The sequence below is a fragment of the Brassica oleracea genome, chromosome C9, assembly GCF_000695525.1.
Source record: "Brassica oleracea var. oleracea cultivar TO1000 chromosome C9, BOL, whole genome shotgun sequence".
Lineage (NCBI taxonomy): Eukaryota > Viridiplantae > Streptophyta > Magnoliopsida > Brassicales > Brassicaceae > Brassica > Brassica oleracea.
The window spans coordinates 52,933,390-52,951,616 of record NC_027756.1 but is presented as its reverse complement, the minus strand read 5'-3'; the positions used below and the strand labels follow the sequence as shown (position 1 = coordinate 52,951,616).

The following is an 18,227-nucleotide window of genomic DNA, read 5'->3' as shown; positions in this document are numbered from 1 at the left end:
ACCAAAAAGTATAAATGTAACTATTTTATAAACATAAAATTACAAAAATTGAACAAACATAATATCTAAATATGATAAAATAATTATTTTTGGTGTAATGGTTAAAATGACACAAAAAGTATAGCACCGAATCACCAAATTTAGTTTTTCAACATGGTTGGTGATGCTCTTATGTCGTAGTAATTGTCAACATCCTTAAACTATTAGATATCAATTGACAAACTCCAGAAGTTAAAACATTATGAAAAAGCATAGCAAGTAAGTCTTAATCGATTGATATGCAAGCTAAAATATATTATATGATCTTCTTCCAAAAACGTCTCTGCTTCTCTTTTTTTAACATAACTTTCATTCATGTTAAAACCCTAATAGACTTTTACAAGGTTTCAGAATACAATGAAAAATCCATATAGAGAAAACATTAAATTTAAAGCTTCACGCAACACGTGTTAACACGTGTCCTCCATGCACACACAAAGCGGTAGCCGTCGAGGCCGTGAAGCAGAAACCGTCGAGTCCGTGAAGCGGAAACCGTCGACACCGTGAAACGACAACCGCCGAATTCGTGAGATTTCACCTGAAAAAACTATGTTCTTTCAACCCTGCTTTTGTTTCCTCATCACCGAAGATCGGTAAACACCTTTCCAGTAGATCTGAAACCAATACTCTCCTTCGCGCCTCTGTTTCTTCAATCTCCAATCTCTTCCTTTGGATGTGAAGAACTCCAAATACCTTCAAACGATTTGGTACCAACTATTGCCAAAACACTTGCAGGGAGCAAACTCTGGCTTTTCTTAATTTGAAACAAACCGGTGAGGTTAATCTGCAAAACTCAGAACTCTAACCCTTTTGAATACTTTGCCTAGATTTATAACGACAAAGATTGACTTCATCCAGTAATAGAGTTTGAGGATAACCATCAGAGAAGATGAGAGCTCAAAGAGACAACTGGAATTTGAAACTAAAACCGGAGAGTAGATGATGTTTATTCAAAACACAACAAAAATATCGCCTTGCGAAGATATAAATCGGCTAAAACCGAAGAAGTAATCCGCAGACGGAAGGAAGGATCAGACTACGCCGAAGATCCTATTAATATTTACACACAAAAAGCAAAATACAAAAGAAAAGAGGTGACGCGGCGGTGGTGAAACCACCGGCCCCTGACCCTGATTTTTTTCTTTGAAAACTCTTAGAGAGAGGTTACGTCTCTGCTTCTCTTTTTGACAAAAACCATATTTTCCACGCTCCAATTATACAACTAAAATAAATCAAGTTTCTAAAGTCACCAGTCACAATTATTATCCACTAAATGTAAACAAATAAACAGCCACTGAAACATTCATAGCCATTATAAACATTAAGAGTTCAAATAATCGTAAGAACAATCAAACAGATTTGTTTTATAAAAGGCGTCCTTGATGAGTTTCTAATACATGTTAGCCAGGTAATCATACTAAAACTAAAAATTGGATTCCAAGAAAAATCTATCTTTCCTCTCAAGAGCCAAACAAGGAACACGAGACGATTCAAGGTGAGACTGAGATCAAAACACATAACACCAACCACATCTTTCAAGCTTTAGACGGTGAGTGGTGACTCCTAGGGCACAGATGTTGCCGTCACTTATAGTAAACACTATAAACCAAACACATGTCCACCATGAAAATTTTCTACAACTTCCATGAAAAAATCACATCACAATAATACAAGACTGGCACATCTAACCGAATATCAAATACAAAAAAACAAGAAACTACAAAACAAATTACACATATGAATATAACAAATGGCAACAATCCGCGCGTAGCGCGGGCACACCACTAGTATAATTATATTAGGTAAGTGGATAAATAACAGTGCATTTTTGAGTAATACCGAGAGTGTCCTTATTCGTATAAAAAAGAAATACAATCGGGAAGGTAAAGAATCTGAAGAGACGGTTGCAGAGAGAGAGAGTGATAATAATGCAAAGAATCGGGAATGTTCAAAAACTCTTTCTCTTGACTGCAAAAATGTTAGACCATAATTTAATTTAGTTAAAATTAAAAGAGAAAAGAAAAACGAAAAAAAAACAAATTTCTCTAAAGAATCACAATCTCATCACCTTCTTCTTCCTCCTCTGTTTTCTCTCTCTAAATCCATGGATCCTTCTCTGCCTCCTCCGTTCACTGCTTTTCCTCCCTTCACCAACTCCAACCCTTTCCCCCCTCCCCAACACCCCTTCTACGGCGGCGCCGTTAACTCCTCGGCCGTCGCGCGGCCTAACAACAACCAGTTCTTTCAACCATCGCCACCAGTTCCTTCTCATCCATCCGTTAACCACCCTCATTACTCAGAAGTAAGCTCTGGTACAGTTTGACTTGGCTAGGGTTAACTTGTAACCGGTTAATTATGTCTCGTGAATGCAATTTCAGGTTTCGGACGCCCTTTCTCACGAAGAAAATTCTTCCCTACCAAGGGGTGGTCGTCTGGGTGAAATATATTACAAGTCTTCTCTCTTCAATTATTAAAACTATATTCGGTTTCAATCTCTTATATCTTCAATTATTAAAACTGTATCCGGTTTCAATTCATAGTTTACGTTTCCCCTTCCATAGAAATAAAACCCTTTTTTTGTCATAAGCGCCGGTAGCACATAAGATACACATAATACAAATGTGTCATCTCGAAGACAGAATTGGCAAGTCATCACATAAATTACTTGGTTCGCCAATTATTAAAAAAAAATGTACACATCTGCAATTTTCACTCACATTTTGTATATTGACCTTAATAGACCTAAAATATAATAATTATCAATATAATATGGTTAATAAAAATATTATGTTTATTTATTAAACTTTTTAAATTAGTTGAAAGTTATAATTTTAATAAAATTTGTTTTGAAGATTTGTATTAAAACTTTTAATAGAATATTTTATTTTGTTTTATATATGTGTATATCTTTATATATGTGTATATCTTTATATATGTGTATATTAATTTAAAAAAATTGTAACGAATGGTTAGTTTAAAGTTTTTATAAAACAAATTATGATATTGTTTGTGAATTAAACTAATATATAAATATGTATATATTTATATATATAATATTTCCATTTAAAAATTTTAATTTTAAAATTTTAAAATATTTTGAAAATAATTTTATATTTATTTATCCATCCGCAAACGCTAACTGGAACCAGATTTTGATTTTATACATATTTATATATATAATATTTCCATTTAAAATTTTTAATTTTAAAATTTTAAAATATTTTGAAAATAATTTTATATTTATTTATCCATCCGCAAACGCTAACTGGAACCAGATTTTGATTTTAAGAGATTCGGAGCGGTTCTGAGCGGTTTGAAACGATTTGTAACGGTTGTTTCGACAGGCTGTCAACCGTTTACATGTAGTAACGGAAACGAGTCAAACTCTAATTAACGGGAAACGAGTCAAACCCTAATTCTATCATCGTTTACCATTGCAACGCTGGCGTGGGGGTGTATAAATGTATTTCTACAACTTTGAGGTACAATCTGAAATATACAAACTTTACAGGGTTATAAGAGCAAAAACCCAATTTTCGAAAAAGAGGCGGTTTTTGAACTTTCGAGTATCCTCCTCCTCCTCTCCGTTTTACAGTCACAGTTCACAATGTCTAGGTTACTTCTACACTTCTCTTCCTCTCCCATGGCGAACGAAGACGACTCCCCCTCCTCCGCGCAGCAATCTCAGGACGAAATCTCAGAGCGATACATGGTTGGATTCATCATCGCGAACATCGTAGGGCTAAAGTACTACTCGGGACGAATCAACGGCCGAGAATTAGTCGGCCTCGTCCGAGAGCCTTCGAATCTCTACGACGAGAACGCAATCAGAGTCCTCAACACGCGATCCCTCCAAGTGGGCCACATCGAGCGCGCCGTCGCCGCCGTCCTCTCGCCTCTGATCGACTCTCGCAAGATCCTCGTCGAAGGCATCGTGCCCAACACTCGCTCCAGCTCCAACAGGTTCAAGATCCCCTGCCAAGTTCACGTCTTTGCGAAGCTGGAGGAGACGGCGGATGTTAAATCGGCGATTTCGCGAGCTGGGTTGGTTTTAATTTCGGATTCGGACACTTCCTTTGGGCTGTCTGAGGCTGTGGTGGTTAAGGAGCGGATGGGTGGTGGTGGGGAGAAGAAGAGTGTGGATAAGATTTTTAAGCTTGTTGATGAGAATGTGAAGCAAAAGGAGAAGATGGTTGAGGTTGAGCCGCCTAGGGAGGTGATAAAGTCTGAGCTTTTCGCTCATCAGAAGGAAGGTTTGGGTTGGTTGTTGAATAGGGAGAAGGATGGTGAGCTTCCTCCGTTTTGGGAGGAGAAAGGTGGAGACTTTGTTAACGTTTTGACGAATTACCGTACTGATAAAAGGCCTGAGGCTTTGCGTGGAGGTGTGTTTGCTGATGATATGGGGTTGGGGAAGACTCTTACTTTACTTTCGTTGATAGCTTTCGATAGATACGGGGATGCATCCACCAGTACAGAGGAGACTTTTGATGTTGGAGAAAAGAAGGGTAGAAAGAGAGGGAGAGGGAAGAGCAGTGAGAGTGTAGCTAGGAAGAAGGTTAAGTCTGATGAGGTTGTGTCTCAGAAGACGACGTTGATTGTTTGTCCGCCTTCTGTGTTCTCAGCGTGGGTTACTCAGCTGGAAGAGCACACTGTACCGGGGAGCTTGAAGGTGTATATGTACCATGGCGGCGAGAGGACAGACGATGTTAATGAGCTTATGAAGTATGATATAGTGCTGACTACTTACAGCACTTTGGCGGTTGAGGAAGCCTGGGAAGATTCTCCTGTCAAGAAGATGGAATGGCTGAGAATAGTTTTGGATGAGGCGCACACCATTAAGAACGCAAATGCTCAGCAGAGCAAGGCGGTTTGTAATCTGAAGGCTTCTAGGAGATGGGCTGTCACAGGAACTCCTATCCAGAATGGTTCGTTTGATTTGTACTCTCTGATGGCGTTTCTCAGGTTTGAGCCGTTTTCGATAAAGAGTTACTGGCAGAGCTTGATTCAACGCCCGCTTGGTCAAGGGAATAAGAACGGGCTCTCACGTTTACAGGTGAAGACAATATTCAATTATATGCTTTCATTGTATGCTGGATAGTATTCACTTGTATGCTTTCTCAGGTTTTGATGGCGACAATCTCGTTGAGGAGAACAAAGGAGAAGAGTTCGATTGGTTTACCACCTAAGACTGTTGGGACTTGTTATGTTGAACTATCTGCAGAAGAGCGTCAGTTATATGATCACATGGAAGGAGAAGCCAAAGGTGTTGTGCAGAATCTCATAAACAGTGGAAGCTTGATGAGAAACTACTCAACGGTTTTGAGTATAATCTTACGGCTTAGACAGCTCTGTGATGATATTTCTCTATGCCCTCCTGAACTAAGATCTTTGACCAGTTTAACATCTATAGAAGGTAAAAACAAAACAAAACAGTTGCATGTTGTTATTGCTTGTGGCTGCAAAGGTTAAGTCTTTTGTGTGTGTTTGTGAAACAGATGTGACTGATAGGCCAGAGCTGCTGCAAAAGCTGGTTGCTATATTGCAAGACGGCGAGGATTTTGACTGTCCCATTTGCATTTCTCCACCGAGAGACATCATCATCACTCGATGTGCTCATATCTTTTGCAGGTCCTGCATTCTCCAAACCCTTCAAAGAACTAAACCTTCTTGCCCTCTTTGCCGTGGCTCTCTAACCCAATCCGATCTCTTCAACGCTCCTCCTCCTCCTGAAGCTCCAGATAACGACGGAGGAGAGACCAAACCTTCAACCAAATCCTCAAAGGTCACGGCTCTACTATCACTTCTCATGGCGTCAAGACAAGAGAACCCCAACACGAAGTCTGTTGTGTTCTCCCAGTTCAGGAAGATGCTGCTTCTACTAGAAACCCCGCTGAAAGCCGCGGGTTTCACCGTCTTACGCTTGGATGGGGCAATGACTGTGAAGAAACGGACTCAAGTCATTTCAGACTTTGGGAAACCGGAGTTAACCGGACCTGTGGTGTTGCTTGCGAGCCTCAAGGCTTCTGGCGCTGGTATAAACTTAACTGCAGCTTCGAGAGTTTACCTGTTCGAGCCGTGGTGGAACCCTGCAGTTGAAGAACAGGCCATGGACAGGATTCATAGGATTGGGCAGAAACAGGAGGTTAAAATGATTAGGATGATTGTGAGGAACAGTATCGAAGAGAGTGTCCTTGAGCTTCAGCAGAAGAAGAAGAATCTTGCTAATGAAGCTTTTAAAAGAAGGCGTGGGAAGGATCAAAGAGAGTTTAACGTTGAAGACGTGATCGCTCTCGTGTCACTCTGAACTCTTAAAATAATGCCTTAGTTTTTTTACCGTTTCACCTAGAGTTTTACTTTTACCGTTTCTTTTCATATTCTCTCTTAAGATATATTAGCCGCAGGATATGGCTAACGGATGCTTCAGTCTCAGTTAGTTTAATTAAGGGTTCGCTTGTACATAACGTTTAATGGCCTAATCTTTGTACTGCTCCTGGCTCAGGGGATTGCAAAAGACGACTAATCCAACCGCTAGCAATATTACTATTGTTATTTGTCGCCATGCACAAGTGAGCATAGTAGCACTAGTTGTATGAATGTGTGATTAAAACGGTTTTTGTAAACGTATCTAATTCTCGTTTATCTACTATACCAACCTAAGTAATGTTTCAGATCAAAAACATAATCATCAAATGCAATGTTTCACCCAAAACATTTAATGATATATAACCATTTTTCTCCAAAAAAAAAACATTTTATGATATAAGTAAACATGGTTAGCAGTAGATATTACATTTTTCACGTTTGGTTCAGTTCTGTCCAATTTGTTTCAGTTCAATTTTGTTTGCTTATTATGCCTTATAAGATGATGATTGACTTTCTTGCTTAAGCGTAATAACTTGAGTTTGTTGCTATCACTGTATTGCTTGTATAATTAGTTAAAATTTAGGTGGGCGTTACATACTTATTATGAGGAGTATTCTTCTTCACCTAACATGTTTTACTTGACGTCAACACACTTCTCGTTTTCAATCTTGAAAAAGTCAACCCACCGTTTATAAAAAGGACTTTTAATCTTTAGCAGATATCAAACGGCGTCAAATACGAAGGGGGCATTTCGCATTTACTCTATTTTCATGTTGTAAAACTCACGAAAAACTAATAGTCAACTATACAAACATTAAAAATTAATCATACCTTCTCTCGGTTGGTGTTGTTATCGACCGGTTATAGTGGTAGAGTGGTAAGAGACACTAGCATCCTAAACTAAACGAACAAAATTTTCTACTCACTTAACTTTAATATAATCATTTTTAAAAAAGTTTTCTCTCTGGCGCAAGTTGAAAAAGATGGCATAAAACTAATAACTTTAAATGTTTAATACCAATTTGTATATTACTATTACTATATGCTGTGTCGCAAATAGCTTGTCAATATGCATAAAGCATGGGAGCTAGCGTTGCTGATGCACACGAGCTGCTTTGAGCTAACAAACGAATGAATGCAAGCACACACGTAGAAAAGGTTGTCTTTAAACTATTTGAGACATTATTAGTACTACTATCCACATTCTGATGTTTGGTGAATTAATATACACATTATTGTAGTAGTGGTAGTGCGCTAGCCGTAACGATAAAATATGATACATTTCACCTCAGTTTGAACAGCATAAAATATGATACATTTCACCTCAGTTTTGCGCTAGCCGTAACGATAACAATACAGTGCATGATACAAGTATACTGGTTAAATGATTTGATAATGGTATATATTATTTCGTACTGTATAAAGTTACTACATGAAATATAATCATATTGATTGCATTTTATTAGGCTTGGAAATGACTAATGACACCGTTCGTGGTAGATGAATTATCATTATCGTGTATCTCTCCTCATCCACACAAAACACGCACCAATTACAGTGGGGTCCGCCGGAATCCCGTAAAGCAGCCACTATATCTGCTGACGTGTTGGCTAATCAACGTCTGTCGTACTAAGGTGACCGTGACAGGCCAGTGAGGTTAGCAATCAGATCAAATAAGTCGCAGGTTTTTCACGCGTCCGAAGGTGAATGAAGGACGCGACTCTATCTACCTCTTGAATTCTGCAATTGGCTGTGATATCACCGCCCCAAATCCGTGCAACTCCGTTTTGTCACAGCATAAAATCGAATAATTATTATTTAGTTGATTTTGTTGACCAACATAACTAAATGCTCTTTATTGATTTGGTTCTATGATTGATTGATTATCAGTGATCACATACTCTCACCTAAATACTAGTCCAAATATCTTCCATAAAAGAGAACTTGTATATAGAGAAAGTAGAAACGAAGATTTTTAAAATTGACAATATTTTCGGTTTTATATAATGGTAAACAAACGATGTGACAGTATTTAGTAGAGGTAATTTAAGTAATTTTGTCAGTAAACTCTCTAAAATTAAGTTTCTGTTATAAACAAACGTTACACAACCTTAGGCCATCGGTATCGGAAGCCCTTAGGCCCGTCCCGTAGATATAAATGGGTCGAGAATAAATGAAAAAGAAATTAAAAAAGAGTGGGACGGGCCTTTAGTAAGGGCTGTTCGGGCTCGTTCCGTAGGCGACGTGGCAGCACGGGAGTGGGCGATGGAATCAGTGACTTGTTCGGCTGTTGTTCTCCTCAAGAATTCCGAAATCAAAATCGAAATCAAAAATAAAAATCAAAAGTTCGATGGCGATAGCGATGGCGAAGCCTTGATCTCCAAATCTATCTCTTCAAATTGAAAGCCAACCCTGCGTCTTCTCTTTTTCACTGGAGTGGGAAATTTTTTTATCTCCGTTGGCGAGGTCGCAGCTTTCGTTGGCGAGGTCGCAGCTTCCGTCGTCGTTTGATCCCCAGATCCTCCTCCAAAGCTCAATCCACATCGGTTCGCTTCTGTTCCAATACGACGAGAATCAATCCTCTCCAAAACCTTTGAAAATCGTCCCACTAATAATCTACCAAATTTTTAATATCCTTAGCTTAAGTCCCTTAACATATAACTTTATTAAAAAATGTTAAGGGCTTGTGGGCTGAGTCCCACCAATACCAATGCCTTTATGGCCTTATGGTTTAGGAAAAGTCGACGAGCTGATAAAAACATAACCTTCATCATCTTCTCCTTTTTTTTCTAGCTTTTCCATCAAGGAAAAGAGAATGAGCTTTAGTGGGAATCATTCACATTCCAAAATATGATTGATTTTTTAAAAATATTGAAAATGTAAGAAATTTCTTACAAACCCAAACAAAGGTTGTTAGTGGATTAGGTATATCAATTTGAATTTATCATATAGACTAATCATTTAAGAACATGATAATCTGATCTTGAATTATTTATTCAACTTATTAGATCTATAACGTTTTTAGACATCAAAATATATATATTTTTAAAGTATAACAATGAAATCATTTGTTCTGAATTAGATTTACTGACTAAACTGACATTATATTCACGTATTTTTACTGACTAATGAATTTGTGTCAGTAGCTATGATGTAAAATCCTCTAAAAGTCGGTATATACATAAAAGAATGTTGGTAAAAGTTTTACCTTTTGACATATTCCAACGTAACACCAATAAATGTTACGTGGAAAAATGTAGAATAGTTTGACCTTGTCGACACTAACTCGTGTCATCGTCCTTCATACAACGCATGTGCAAGAGAACAGATGGAATGAATATTTTATTTAATTCTTTTCAATAAAATGAAAAGCCAAATGAGACCGATCAAAAGGGGGGTCAAAAGAGAAAGCCGTAAAGTAAAATAAAAATCCAACTTATTACCAAACAGATACAAAGACACTTCCGGGAAGAAGAGTAGTAGTAGAATAACAGAATTAAAAAAAAAAACTATATCTCTAAATTTAAAAAAAAAAGAGCTTTCTTGTAGAATAGAATTGTACATCTGGTTTTTTTACGTAGTAGCACTTTGTTTTTAAGACAAAACGTAACCAAAACTGTTTCGTCTCTGTCTGTTTTTGTGACTTGTCTTGGTTTCTGGTTTTCCCCTCATCTCCTCTCTCTCTCTCTCTCTCTCTCTCTCTCTCTCTCTCTCTGTTTCTCGGTGCATTTTCTATTTTCCCCTTTCCGGGAAAGTTTTGTCAGATTCGGCAAAAAAAAAAAAATTTCGAAACTTTCGTTTGATCTTCATCAAAGTCTCAACCTTTCGATTCTCTATTTGCTTCCGAATTTAAAAAAAAATCCGAACTTTGAGATCGGATCTTCTTCTCCATCTCAATCACCTGAGAAAGTTCTTAACTTTACATTGAGATTCGCCTGAGAAAAACAGAATCCAATTCCTCTGGATCGACGAAGATCAAGAACGATGAAGCCATCATCAGCTTCGTTAGACAGCTGGAGGGAGTACTTCCGGCGAGGAGACTCCGACATCTTCGGGATCATCGATCACGCCATCATGGTGGCCGCCGCCGATTGCCCCAACAGATTCAAATCGAGGAGAGACAAAATCGCCGAGCTTCTCTTCTCCTGCAGAGTCAATCGCTGCACCGGTTGCGACCACCTCGAGCTATCTGTCCCCGGAGGAGACGGCGAGGAGGAGGCTAATATTGATGATGCGGCGGTTGATGGTGGCGAAGAAGCTGGTGGGAGTAAAGAGAGCAAAGCTAATAGTAGCAGAGGAGACAACGGCAATCACATCAATCAGGTTGTTGGTAATTATAGTTACGATGATGAAGCTGAGGCCTTGAGCGATGCTATTGAGGAGTTTTCTATGGTGTCTAAGGAAGTTTGTCGGATTAAAGAGATCTTGCTCAACAAAGACCACGAGGTTTTGTTTTTTGTTTTTTTTTTTTTTTAATCTAAATTTGCTGTCTTAATGGAAGCTTGAATGTTTGTTCTTTTGTGTTTGTGTGCTGCAGTCACACTCTGTGATACTTGAATCTTTGAGGAAGCTGAAGCTGATGTCTTTGAATGTGGATATCCTCAAGGTTGGTTTCTGGTTTGCTCTTGAGGTTTTGTATGGAGTTGAGTGATTGATTATGAGATTATTCTCTCGCAGAGTACTGTGATCGGGAAGGCTGTTAATGGGCTGAGGAAACATGGTTCTGATAAGATTCGCCAGCTTGCAAAGACTCTCATCGCGTATGAAGTTTTGATTCTTTCATAAAGATTGACACTTTGTTATTATGAATATATGGCATTGAGTTTTCTATGATGGGGTTTATGTAGAGAGTGGAAGGAGATTGTTGATCAATGGGTGGGCACTACAAAAGAAATAGCTGGTAATTTAACTCTTGTCGTTTTCGATCTTTTTACTGTCTTATGAGGATTCGCGTCTTACAGTTTGTTGTTGGTTTCTTGAAATAGATCCATAAGTATTTGGTTCTAATTTCTTGTTTAAAAAAAAAAAAACAGGTGCTGAAGGTACACCAGAGTCTGCAAATCCATCTGTAGTTGATGAAGAAGATGATGAAGAAGAAGAAGCGTTTCCATCTCTTCCTTATGATGTTGATATCTTTACACCCGAAGCTAACGGATTCGAAATGCTAAATGGAGACTTCTTTGATTCCTTGGACTTTGATGGAAGTGAGTTAAAAAGAAAAAAACTATTCTCTTGATTGTTTTAGTTTGGTTTGATTAAATTTTTCTTTGGGGGATGTTTGTTTTCAGATCTTTGTGACTCTGGGGACTACAACAAGAGCCGAGAACACGAAAGAAGGCCACAGAATGTCGCCAAGAGAAGACCTGAGGGAACACAACAAACGAGGATACAAGACGCTCCTTTTAGATCTATCAAGCCATCATCACATGCTGATGGGACTAGGAGACCTCTTAAGCAAAATACAGAACATAGGATGAAGAACGAAATGGTATCTGGTCACAAGTCCGAGAAGCCTATGATCCCAGGGAGGAAACCACTTGCAAGACCTCCACAAGAAGTGAGTGTTGGCAACAAACTTTATTTGTGTTTTTTTTTTATTTTTATAATTGACATTTTTTTTTTCTGATCTTGTCCCAAGCAGAAACTTAAAGGTCTGGACGCAGACGCAAAGTTTGAGTTTGCAAAGAGGAAACTTCAAGAGAGCTACCAACATCATGAGAACGGTTTGTTTCTTTTCCTTTTGTTTTGTTTTGTTTGGAGTTTGAAATAAAAATGTTTGTGATGTTGCCAACAGCCAAGAAGCAGAGAACAATACAAGTACTTGAGACGATCCCAAAGCAAGGTAACGCTCAGAAACCGCAACTCAAGAGACCTGGAATGAACAACAGGAACTGGGCAAACGGTCGTAAATAGAGAGACATTATTATTACATGCAACATTACCTACCACAAATATCATCTCTGGTGAAATAAACAAGCAGAGGAGAAACGAGCAGATTCCACACAACTCAACTTTTCTTTCAAACAGACTTAGACTGTTTCTCTGTTTTGTTACTTTCTGTGTTCTTCTACTGCTACTAGTACTACTACATTCTTGAGACTTACGGTACAGCTCCGGTTTAGTTTATTCCGGTTGGTTCTAGTCATGTTCGGTTTAGGGACGCGAGAAAATCTCGCATTGACAAGAGAGTGAAAGAGAGGTCCCCTTTACATTATTATCATATAAAAATTTGTAAAAGAGAGGGTAGAAAAGCATTTTTTCGAATTGACCGGCTCCTCACCTAACTTTGTATAGTGAAACGTGAAATGGTTTGGGGCACGATACAGATGACTACATTTTTTTTTCTCTCAAATAAAATAAAATAAAATCTAGTTCATGAATGTGACCAAATGTTTTGTTTATCATTTATTTTATTTTAGTTTTTTTGACGTGTTGCTATCTATCTATCATTGTATTTATATAAATTTTATCGGATGCCTTTTATAAATGCATTGAAAGGCTTAAAAGAAGGTGGGTGGACAAGAAACGAAGAGGAGGTACTAGTGGTGGTGCGAGTTGACGTGGATGGATAGGAATGTTAACCATCGAAAGCCTTTGTGCGTGTTTGTAATATATTATTATTGGTGGGATTTGTATAAATAACGTTACGCGTTCACACAATCCACCACATGTACCACGTGGCCTTCCATAACTTCTACTCTTTCTATCCTATATTAAAAGGGTTAGATAGAGACTGATTCAGACACTACTAGTTTGGGTAATAAGTAAACGGCATTGCACTGATTTCACATGATGGTAAATCGTATAGACGTGTTGGTTGTTTTAACATGTGAATAAGAGTGGTCCGACATATATTAACAACAAACAAAATGAAAAGTAACCAACAAGCATTTAACAACAAACAAAATGAAAAGTCAACAACCACAATTATGTAATGAGTGAGTTAAGTACGTAACACGAAACCGTGTGTTATAAAATACTAGTAAAATAGCATGTTAGAGAAAATAACACATTTCGTAAAGAAGAAGGCGTTTCTTTCGTGTAGAAGTCAAACCATATTTAACAAGAATATTAGCATCACTTCTGTGGAGAAGATGCGATCTGCGTGTACACAGAGTTTTTTATTCCCTTACAGCTCAGCTTGGTTTCGGTCCGCTAAGACTGCGATTTTTACCCGCTCATGATGGGCCTTGTTGGGCTTGGTCTACGGACTTCCATTCCATTTAACATCTTTCTTCCTTGTTAACTCCATCTCTCTTGTTTGTGATTGATTCACTTGTTCATAATGCATCTCCAATTAATCGAATGCAGCATGTCAAGGAGCAGGAGAAATTGGAGCAAATGTTTTGAAACATGATAATATCTGTATGTTCTCAACTATGTATATGATTTAATAGTTTTCCCACGGTGAAATCATTGAGGTGGATTCTTTGCTTCTGGCTTTTCTTTTTCTTGTTTGTTTGTAAAATGTCACTTAATGGTCTATGCTAGTCCTCAAGTTTAGGAACAGATCATGTGTGTTTTGTCTTTCCAGAGATCTGAGCGAGACAGGTCGGGCATTGATGATGTTTGATGCAAAATCATTGAGTGTTTAACCGTAACAAAAAAAAAAACAACACAATCATAGCACAGGTGAATAATCATCAAAAGCCATAGTACTTATGTGAATGTCACTTCATAATCAATCTTCATGGTGTTATTACAGTCCATCACTCACTCATTATTCAATTTTAGTTAGACCAAACCAATCTATGAATTGGAGGAACTTAAAAAAGCAGCACTCTAGGCACACTCACACAGTGCTATATTACCTTTGATTCACTCTTGTGTACCTAATTCTGTTAAATGCAATTTTTAAGATTAATTTAAAATAGAGAGACCCCACTGCAGTGGTTGGTTTGGTAATTATCTCTCCATACAAAACTCACACTTTACTCTTTTAATCGTTAAAAGTCTTGTGGATGGGTCTTCTTCTTTAAACTCAGCACAATTAACCTACTCTTTTGGTAAATGCTTTTGGATAACTTTTATATTAATTCTGATTTAGCCAAGTATAAGCATCAAAGCGTAAATTTGGTTATATTTTCGCTTTGATTTTAATAACATTCAATTGAATTATTCGTTGAGATCGATCACAAACCCTTTTCTTGTTTTGCATGGTGCATGATGCAAAGAAAAGTAAAAGCAATATATTCTTTAATTTGTATCGTCTTTTGTCTCTTAAAGAACAAATGAAGAAGCAAAAAATGAGATGCTTTTGCTTTTCCCCCTCCTTTGTTTGCGGTGTCTTTGCTTTTATCTTTCTTTTTTACATGTTAAATTTGAATTTAAATCTGCTTTTCTTTATATAAATAAAAAGAATAAAAACCATTATGTTTACTTAACAATGGATTCAAACCAACTAATCATTGGTTCCTTTAGCTTATTTGAGCTCACTTTCCTTTTAACTCTGTCTCTACCACTTGAAAACAAAACAAAACTCAACACAAGAAACCCATTACTCTCTTTCTCTGATGGAGTGAGTAAACCAAAAGAGCTTAACCATGACTTCTTCTCACACCACCTTGGCGGCCACCTTCTTCTTCTTCCTCTTCTTAGTTTTGGTTTCAGCTGATTTAGCATCAGACGAACAAGCCCTTCTCAGCTTTGCATCATCAGTCCCACACCTACCAAAACTCAACTGGAACAAGAACCTCTCTCTCTGCTCCTCATGGATAGGCATCACATGTGAACCCTTCAACCTCACCAGCCGAGTTGTAGCTGTCCGTCTTCCAGGAGTTGGTCTCTACGGCTCGATCCCTCCAGCCACATTAGGCAAACTAAACGCTCTCAAAGTCCTTAGCCTCAGATCCAACTCTCTCTTTGGATCTTTGCCTTCTGATATTCTCTCACTCCCTTCTCTTCAGTACCTTTACCTCCAACACAACAACTTCTCCGGCGAACTCACTGATTCCTTGCCGTCCACGCAGCTTCTTGTCTTGGACTTGTCTTACAACTCTTTCTCCGGTAACATTCCTTCCACTCTCCGGAACTTGTCTCAGATCACTGTTCTGTACCTTCAAAACAACTCTTTTGATGGTCATATTGATTCTCTTGATAACCCTAGTTTAAAGGTTGTAAACTTGAGCTATAATAACTTGAGTGGACACATCCCTGAGAGTCTTAAGAACTCTCCGGAAGATTCTTTCGTCGGAAACTCATTACTATGTGGTCCACCTCTCTCTCCATGTTCCTCTTCAATCTTGCCAAGACCTTTGACAGAGAATCTCCATCCTATTCAGAAGAGACAACAGAGTAAAGCTTACATAATCGCCATCGTAGTTGGATGCTCTGTGGCCGTTCTTCTCCTCGGAGTCCTGTTCTTAGTTTGCCTGATGAAGAGGACGAAGAGAGAGAAGAAAGGCGGTGAACGAGGGAGAACGCAGATAGGTGGAGTGAACAGCAAGAAACCAGAGTTGGCTTTTGGGAGCGGAGTTCAAGATCCGGAGAAGAACAAACTCTTCTTCTTCGAGAGATGCAATCACAACTTCGACTTAGAGGATCTCTTGAAAGCTTCTGCTGAAGTTCTCGGTAAAGGAAGTTTCGGTACAGCTTACAAGGCTGTTCTAGAGGACACGACTGCTGTTGTTGTGAAACGTTTGAGAGAAGTCGTGGCGAGCAAGAAAGAGTTCGAACAGCAACTAGAAGTAGTTGGTAAGATCAACCAGCATCAGAACTTTGTACCTCTCCTTGCTTATTACTATTCGAAGGACGAGAAGCTTTTGGTTTACAAGTACATGACGAGAGGAAGCTTGTTTGGTATCTTACATGGTGAGTCGTAAAACCCTAATTTTCTTTTTTTGTAATCTGAAGCTTGTAGGTCACGTAAAGTTTTTTTTTTTCAGGAAACAGAGGAAGAGACAGAGGAGTGGACTGGGAAACGAGGATGAAGATCGCGAGAGGGACTTCAAAAGCAATCTCTTACCTACACTCGTTGAAGTTCGTTCACGGAGACATCAAATCCTCAAACATACTTCTCACAGACGACCTTGAGCCGTGTCTCTCCGACACGTGTCTAGTCACGCTCTTCAACCTCCCGACTTACACGCCGCGGACCATCGGTTACAACGCTCCAGAGGTGATCGAGACGAAGAGAGTCAGCCAGAGATCAGACGTTTACAGCTTCGGCGTGGTGATTCTCGAAATGCTGACGGGGAAGACGCCTTTGACTCAGCCTGGTCTAGAGGACGAGCGCGTGGTCATTGACCTTCCGAGATGGGTTCGGTCTGTTGTGAGAGAGGAGTGGACTGCTGAGGTTTTCGACGTCGAGCTCTTGAAGTATCAGAACATTGAAGAAGAAATGGTCCAGATGCTTCAGCTTGCGTTGGCTTGTGTGGCAAGGAATCCAGAGTCGAGGCCGAAGATGGATGAGGTTGCGAGGATGATTGAAGATGTGAGGAGAAGTGATCAGTCTCAGCAGAACAGAACATCATCAGAGGCTACTTCTAATGTCTCTGAATGATTCAGAAACAAAAAGACTATGTTTCTAGAACTATATGTCTCTTTGATCAATTGCACTTTTGCGTCTTATTGAATGGTGTTGCTATGAATCTGTTTCTCTTTCATTTGAAATAATGTCACTTTGTAACGTCGTTTCATTAAACTAGAAGTAACTAGAGTGAAATATTCTACACATATAAGTATGTCACCACTACACAAGAACAGACCATACACACAACAAGATTAAAATATTGGGTCCGACAACATTAATACTATCGTCGCAAAGATTTTACTCTAGAATAGAATTTGGAATAAACAATGGAGTAGGATTGGAGATACCTTAGGTGTTATTTGGTTTTGTATGGTAAAATTATCTCATAATTACTATTTATATTTTTTTGGAGTTCCACCTTAGATATTTTAGAGCAGCTTTAACAGGGGATTTAGAGCAGTTTTAACAGGGGATTTACAAGATATCTTAGGACAACTTTAACAGAGGGTTAAATCAAAATTATATTAATAAAAAAAGGAAAAGTAAGTGAAAGAAGAAGTCAAAATATGTTAAAACACAATTTCTTGGAACCGATTTTAAACCTTAATTGCATACATGTCAATTTTTTGTTGGCTTTATTTTTTGGTTTTGATTAAGTATTAATTATCTAATAAATTTGTAATAGAATATTAGTTAGTAGCTCAGATATCTAACTGATGGCCATGCTTTTATCATATCTTATAATCGATAACATAGGCGGTTGATAAAGTGACAGAAGGATTTGTTACACTAATATGTTATTAAACGACAAACTAACGAAATCTCGATGAAGATAATAGAGAGAAGTGAGATATTTCTATGCTATTTTGAAGTTTTTTTTTTTTTTGGATGCAAGTTTCTTCTTTATGTTTCTTTTTTCAATTTACATAAAAACAGAAAAATAATTTAAAAAAATAAAAAAGTAAAAATTATCAAAATAATTTAAACTTACAAAAGTAAAAAATAATATAAGTTAAATTAATGAGTTTTCTTTAATCAAATTTAAACTTAATGTCATTAAATAAACCTACCTATTTTTAATGCTTGTCTTTCCAGATAAATTAATGAGTTTTCCTTAATTAAATTTAAACTTAATGTCATTAAATGAACCTAAAAATACATCATATTTAACGTAGCTTATTATGTACGAGTACGGCCCAATAATGAACTTGAATTTTATTTTTACGAAAACGTGAATCACTTGACTTATGTAATATTTAAAATATATTAACTACAATATAACAAATGCTTATAATCTACCTATACTTTAGTTTGAAATGATCATGTTCAAGTTTTATATAGTCAACTTACATCA

The 18,227-nt window shown here is 37.8% G+C and overlaps 4 protein-coding genes across 4 annotated transcripts; all 4 read left to right on the top strand.

Moving 5' to 3' along the window:
• The first annotated feature begins 1,979 nt into the window (after positions 1-1,979).
• Positions 1,980-3,492, top strand: LOC106319288 (leucine-rich repeat extensin-like protein 5). Its single transcript, XM_013757575.1, has 3 exons — positions 1,980-2,341; positions 2,418-2,475; positions 3,384-3,492. The coding sequence occupies exons 1-3, from the start codon at positions 2,144-2,146 to the stop codon at positions 3,431-3,433; spliced, it is 306 nt and encodes a 101-aa protein (XP_013613029.1). The 5' UTR covers positions 1,980-2,143; the 3' UTR covers positions 3,434-3,492.
• Positions 3,493-3,589: 97 nt separating this feature from the next.
• LOC106319287 (putative SWI/SNF-related matrix-associated actin-dependent regulator of chromatin subfamily A member 3-like 1) lies at positions 3,590-6,550 on the top strand. The gene is made up of 3 exons (XM_013757574.1): positions 3,590-5,092; positions 5,161-5,452; positions 5,535-6,550. The coding sequence occupies exons 1-3, from the start codon at positions 3,647-3,649 to the stop codon at positions 6,341-6,343; spliced, it is 2,547 nt and encodes an 848-aa protein (XP_013613028.1). The 5' UTR covers positions 3,590-3,646; the 3' UTR covers positions 6,344-6,550.
• Positions 6,551-9,862: 3,312 nt separating this feature from the next.
• On the top strand, positions 9,863-12,666 carry LOC106319117 (probable mediator of RNA polymerase II transcription subunit 26b). The gene is made up of 8 exons (XM_013757356.1): positions 9,863-10,848; positions 10,940-11,008; positions 11,080-11,162; positions 11,250-11,302; positions 11,436-11,606; positions 11,691-11,959; positions 12,044-12,125; positions 12,197-12,666. Exons 1-8 carry the CDS (start codon positions 10,387-10,389, stop codon positions 12,313-12,315), a joined length of 1,308 nt encoding a protein of 435 aa, XP_013612810.1. The 5' UTR covers positions 9,863-10,386; the 3' UTR covers positions 12,316-12,666.
• Positions 12,667-14,786: 2,120 nt separating this feature from the next.
• LOC106318947 (probable leucine-rich repeat receptor-like protein kinase At5g05160) lies at positions 14,787-17,078 on the top strand. The gene is made up of 2 exons (XM_013757121.1): positions 14,787-16,212; positions 16,287-17,078. The coding sequence occupies exons 1-2, from the start codon at positions 14,946-14,948 to the stop codon at positions 16,901-16,903; spliced, it is 1,884 nt and encodes a 627-aa protein (XP_013612575.1). The 5' UTR covers positions 14,787-14,945; the 3' UTR covers positions 16,904-17,078.
• The last annotated feature ends 1,149 nt before the right edge of the window (positions 17,079-18,227 follow it).

Bases quoted from the DNA above. Each gene is read 5' to 3' on its own strand.
- LOC106319287 (XM_013757574.1), top strand. From the start codon at position 3,647: ATGTCTAGGTTACTTCTACACTTCTCTTCCTCTCCCATGGCGAACGAA. The intron at 5,093-5,160 runs GTGAAGACAATA...ATGCTTTCTCAG, and splicing joins ACGGGCTCTCACGTTTACAG to GTTTTGATGGCGACAATCTC. The intron at 5,453-5,534 runs GTAAAAACAAAA...TTTGTGAAACAG, and splicing joins CAGTTTAACATCTATAGAAG to ATGTGACTGATAGGCCAGAG.
- LOC106319288 (XM_013757575.1), top strand. From the start codon at position 2,144: ATGGATCCTTCTCTGCCTCCTCCGTTCACTGCTTTTCCTCCCTTCACC. The intron at 2,342-2,417 runs GTAAGCTCTGGT...ATGCAATTTCAG, and splicing joins ACCACCCTCATTACTCAGAA to GTTTCGGACGCCCTTTCTCA. The intron at 2,476-3,383 runs GTGAAATATATT...TTGTTTCGACAG, and splicing joins ACCAAGGGGTGGTCGTCTGG to GCTGTCAACCGTTTACATGT.
- LOC106319117 (XM_013757356.1), top strand. From the start codon at position 10,387: ATGAAGCCATCATCAGCTTCGTTAGACAGCTGGAGGGAGTACTTCCGG. The intron at 11,009-11,079 runs GTTGGTTTCTGG...ATTCTCTCGCAG, and splicing joins TGAATGTGGATATCCTCAAG to AGTACTGTGATCGGGAAGGC. The intron at 11,163-11,249 runs GTATGAAGTTTT...GGGTTTATGTAG, and splicing joins CTTGCAAAGACTCTCATCGC to AGAGTGGAAGGAGATTGTTG.
- LOC106318947 (XM_013757121.1), top strand. From the start codon at position 14,946: ATGACTTCTTCTCACACCACCTTGGCGGCCACCTTCTTCTTCTTCCTC. The intron at 16,213-16,286 runs GTGAGTCGTAAA...TTTTTTTTTCAG, and splicing joins CTTGTTTGGTATCTTACATG to GAAACAGAGGAAGAGACAGA.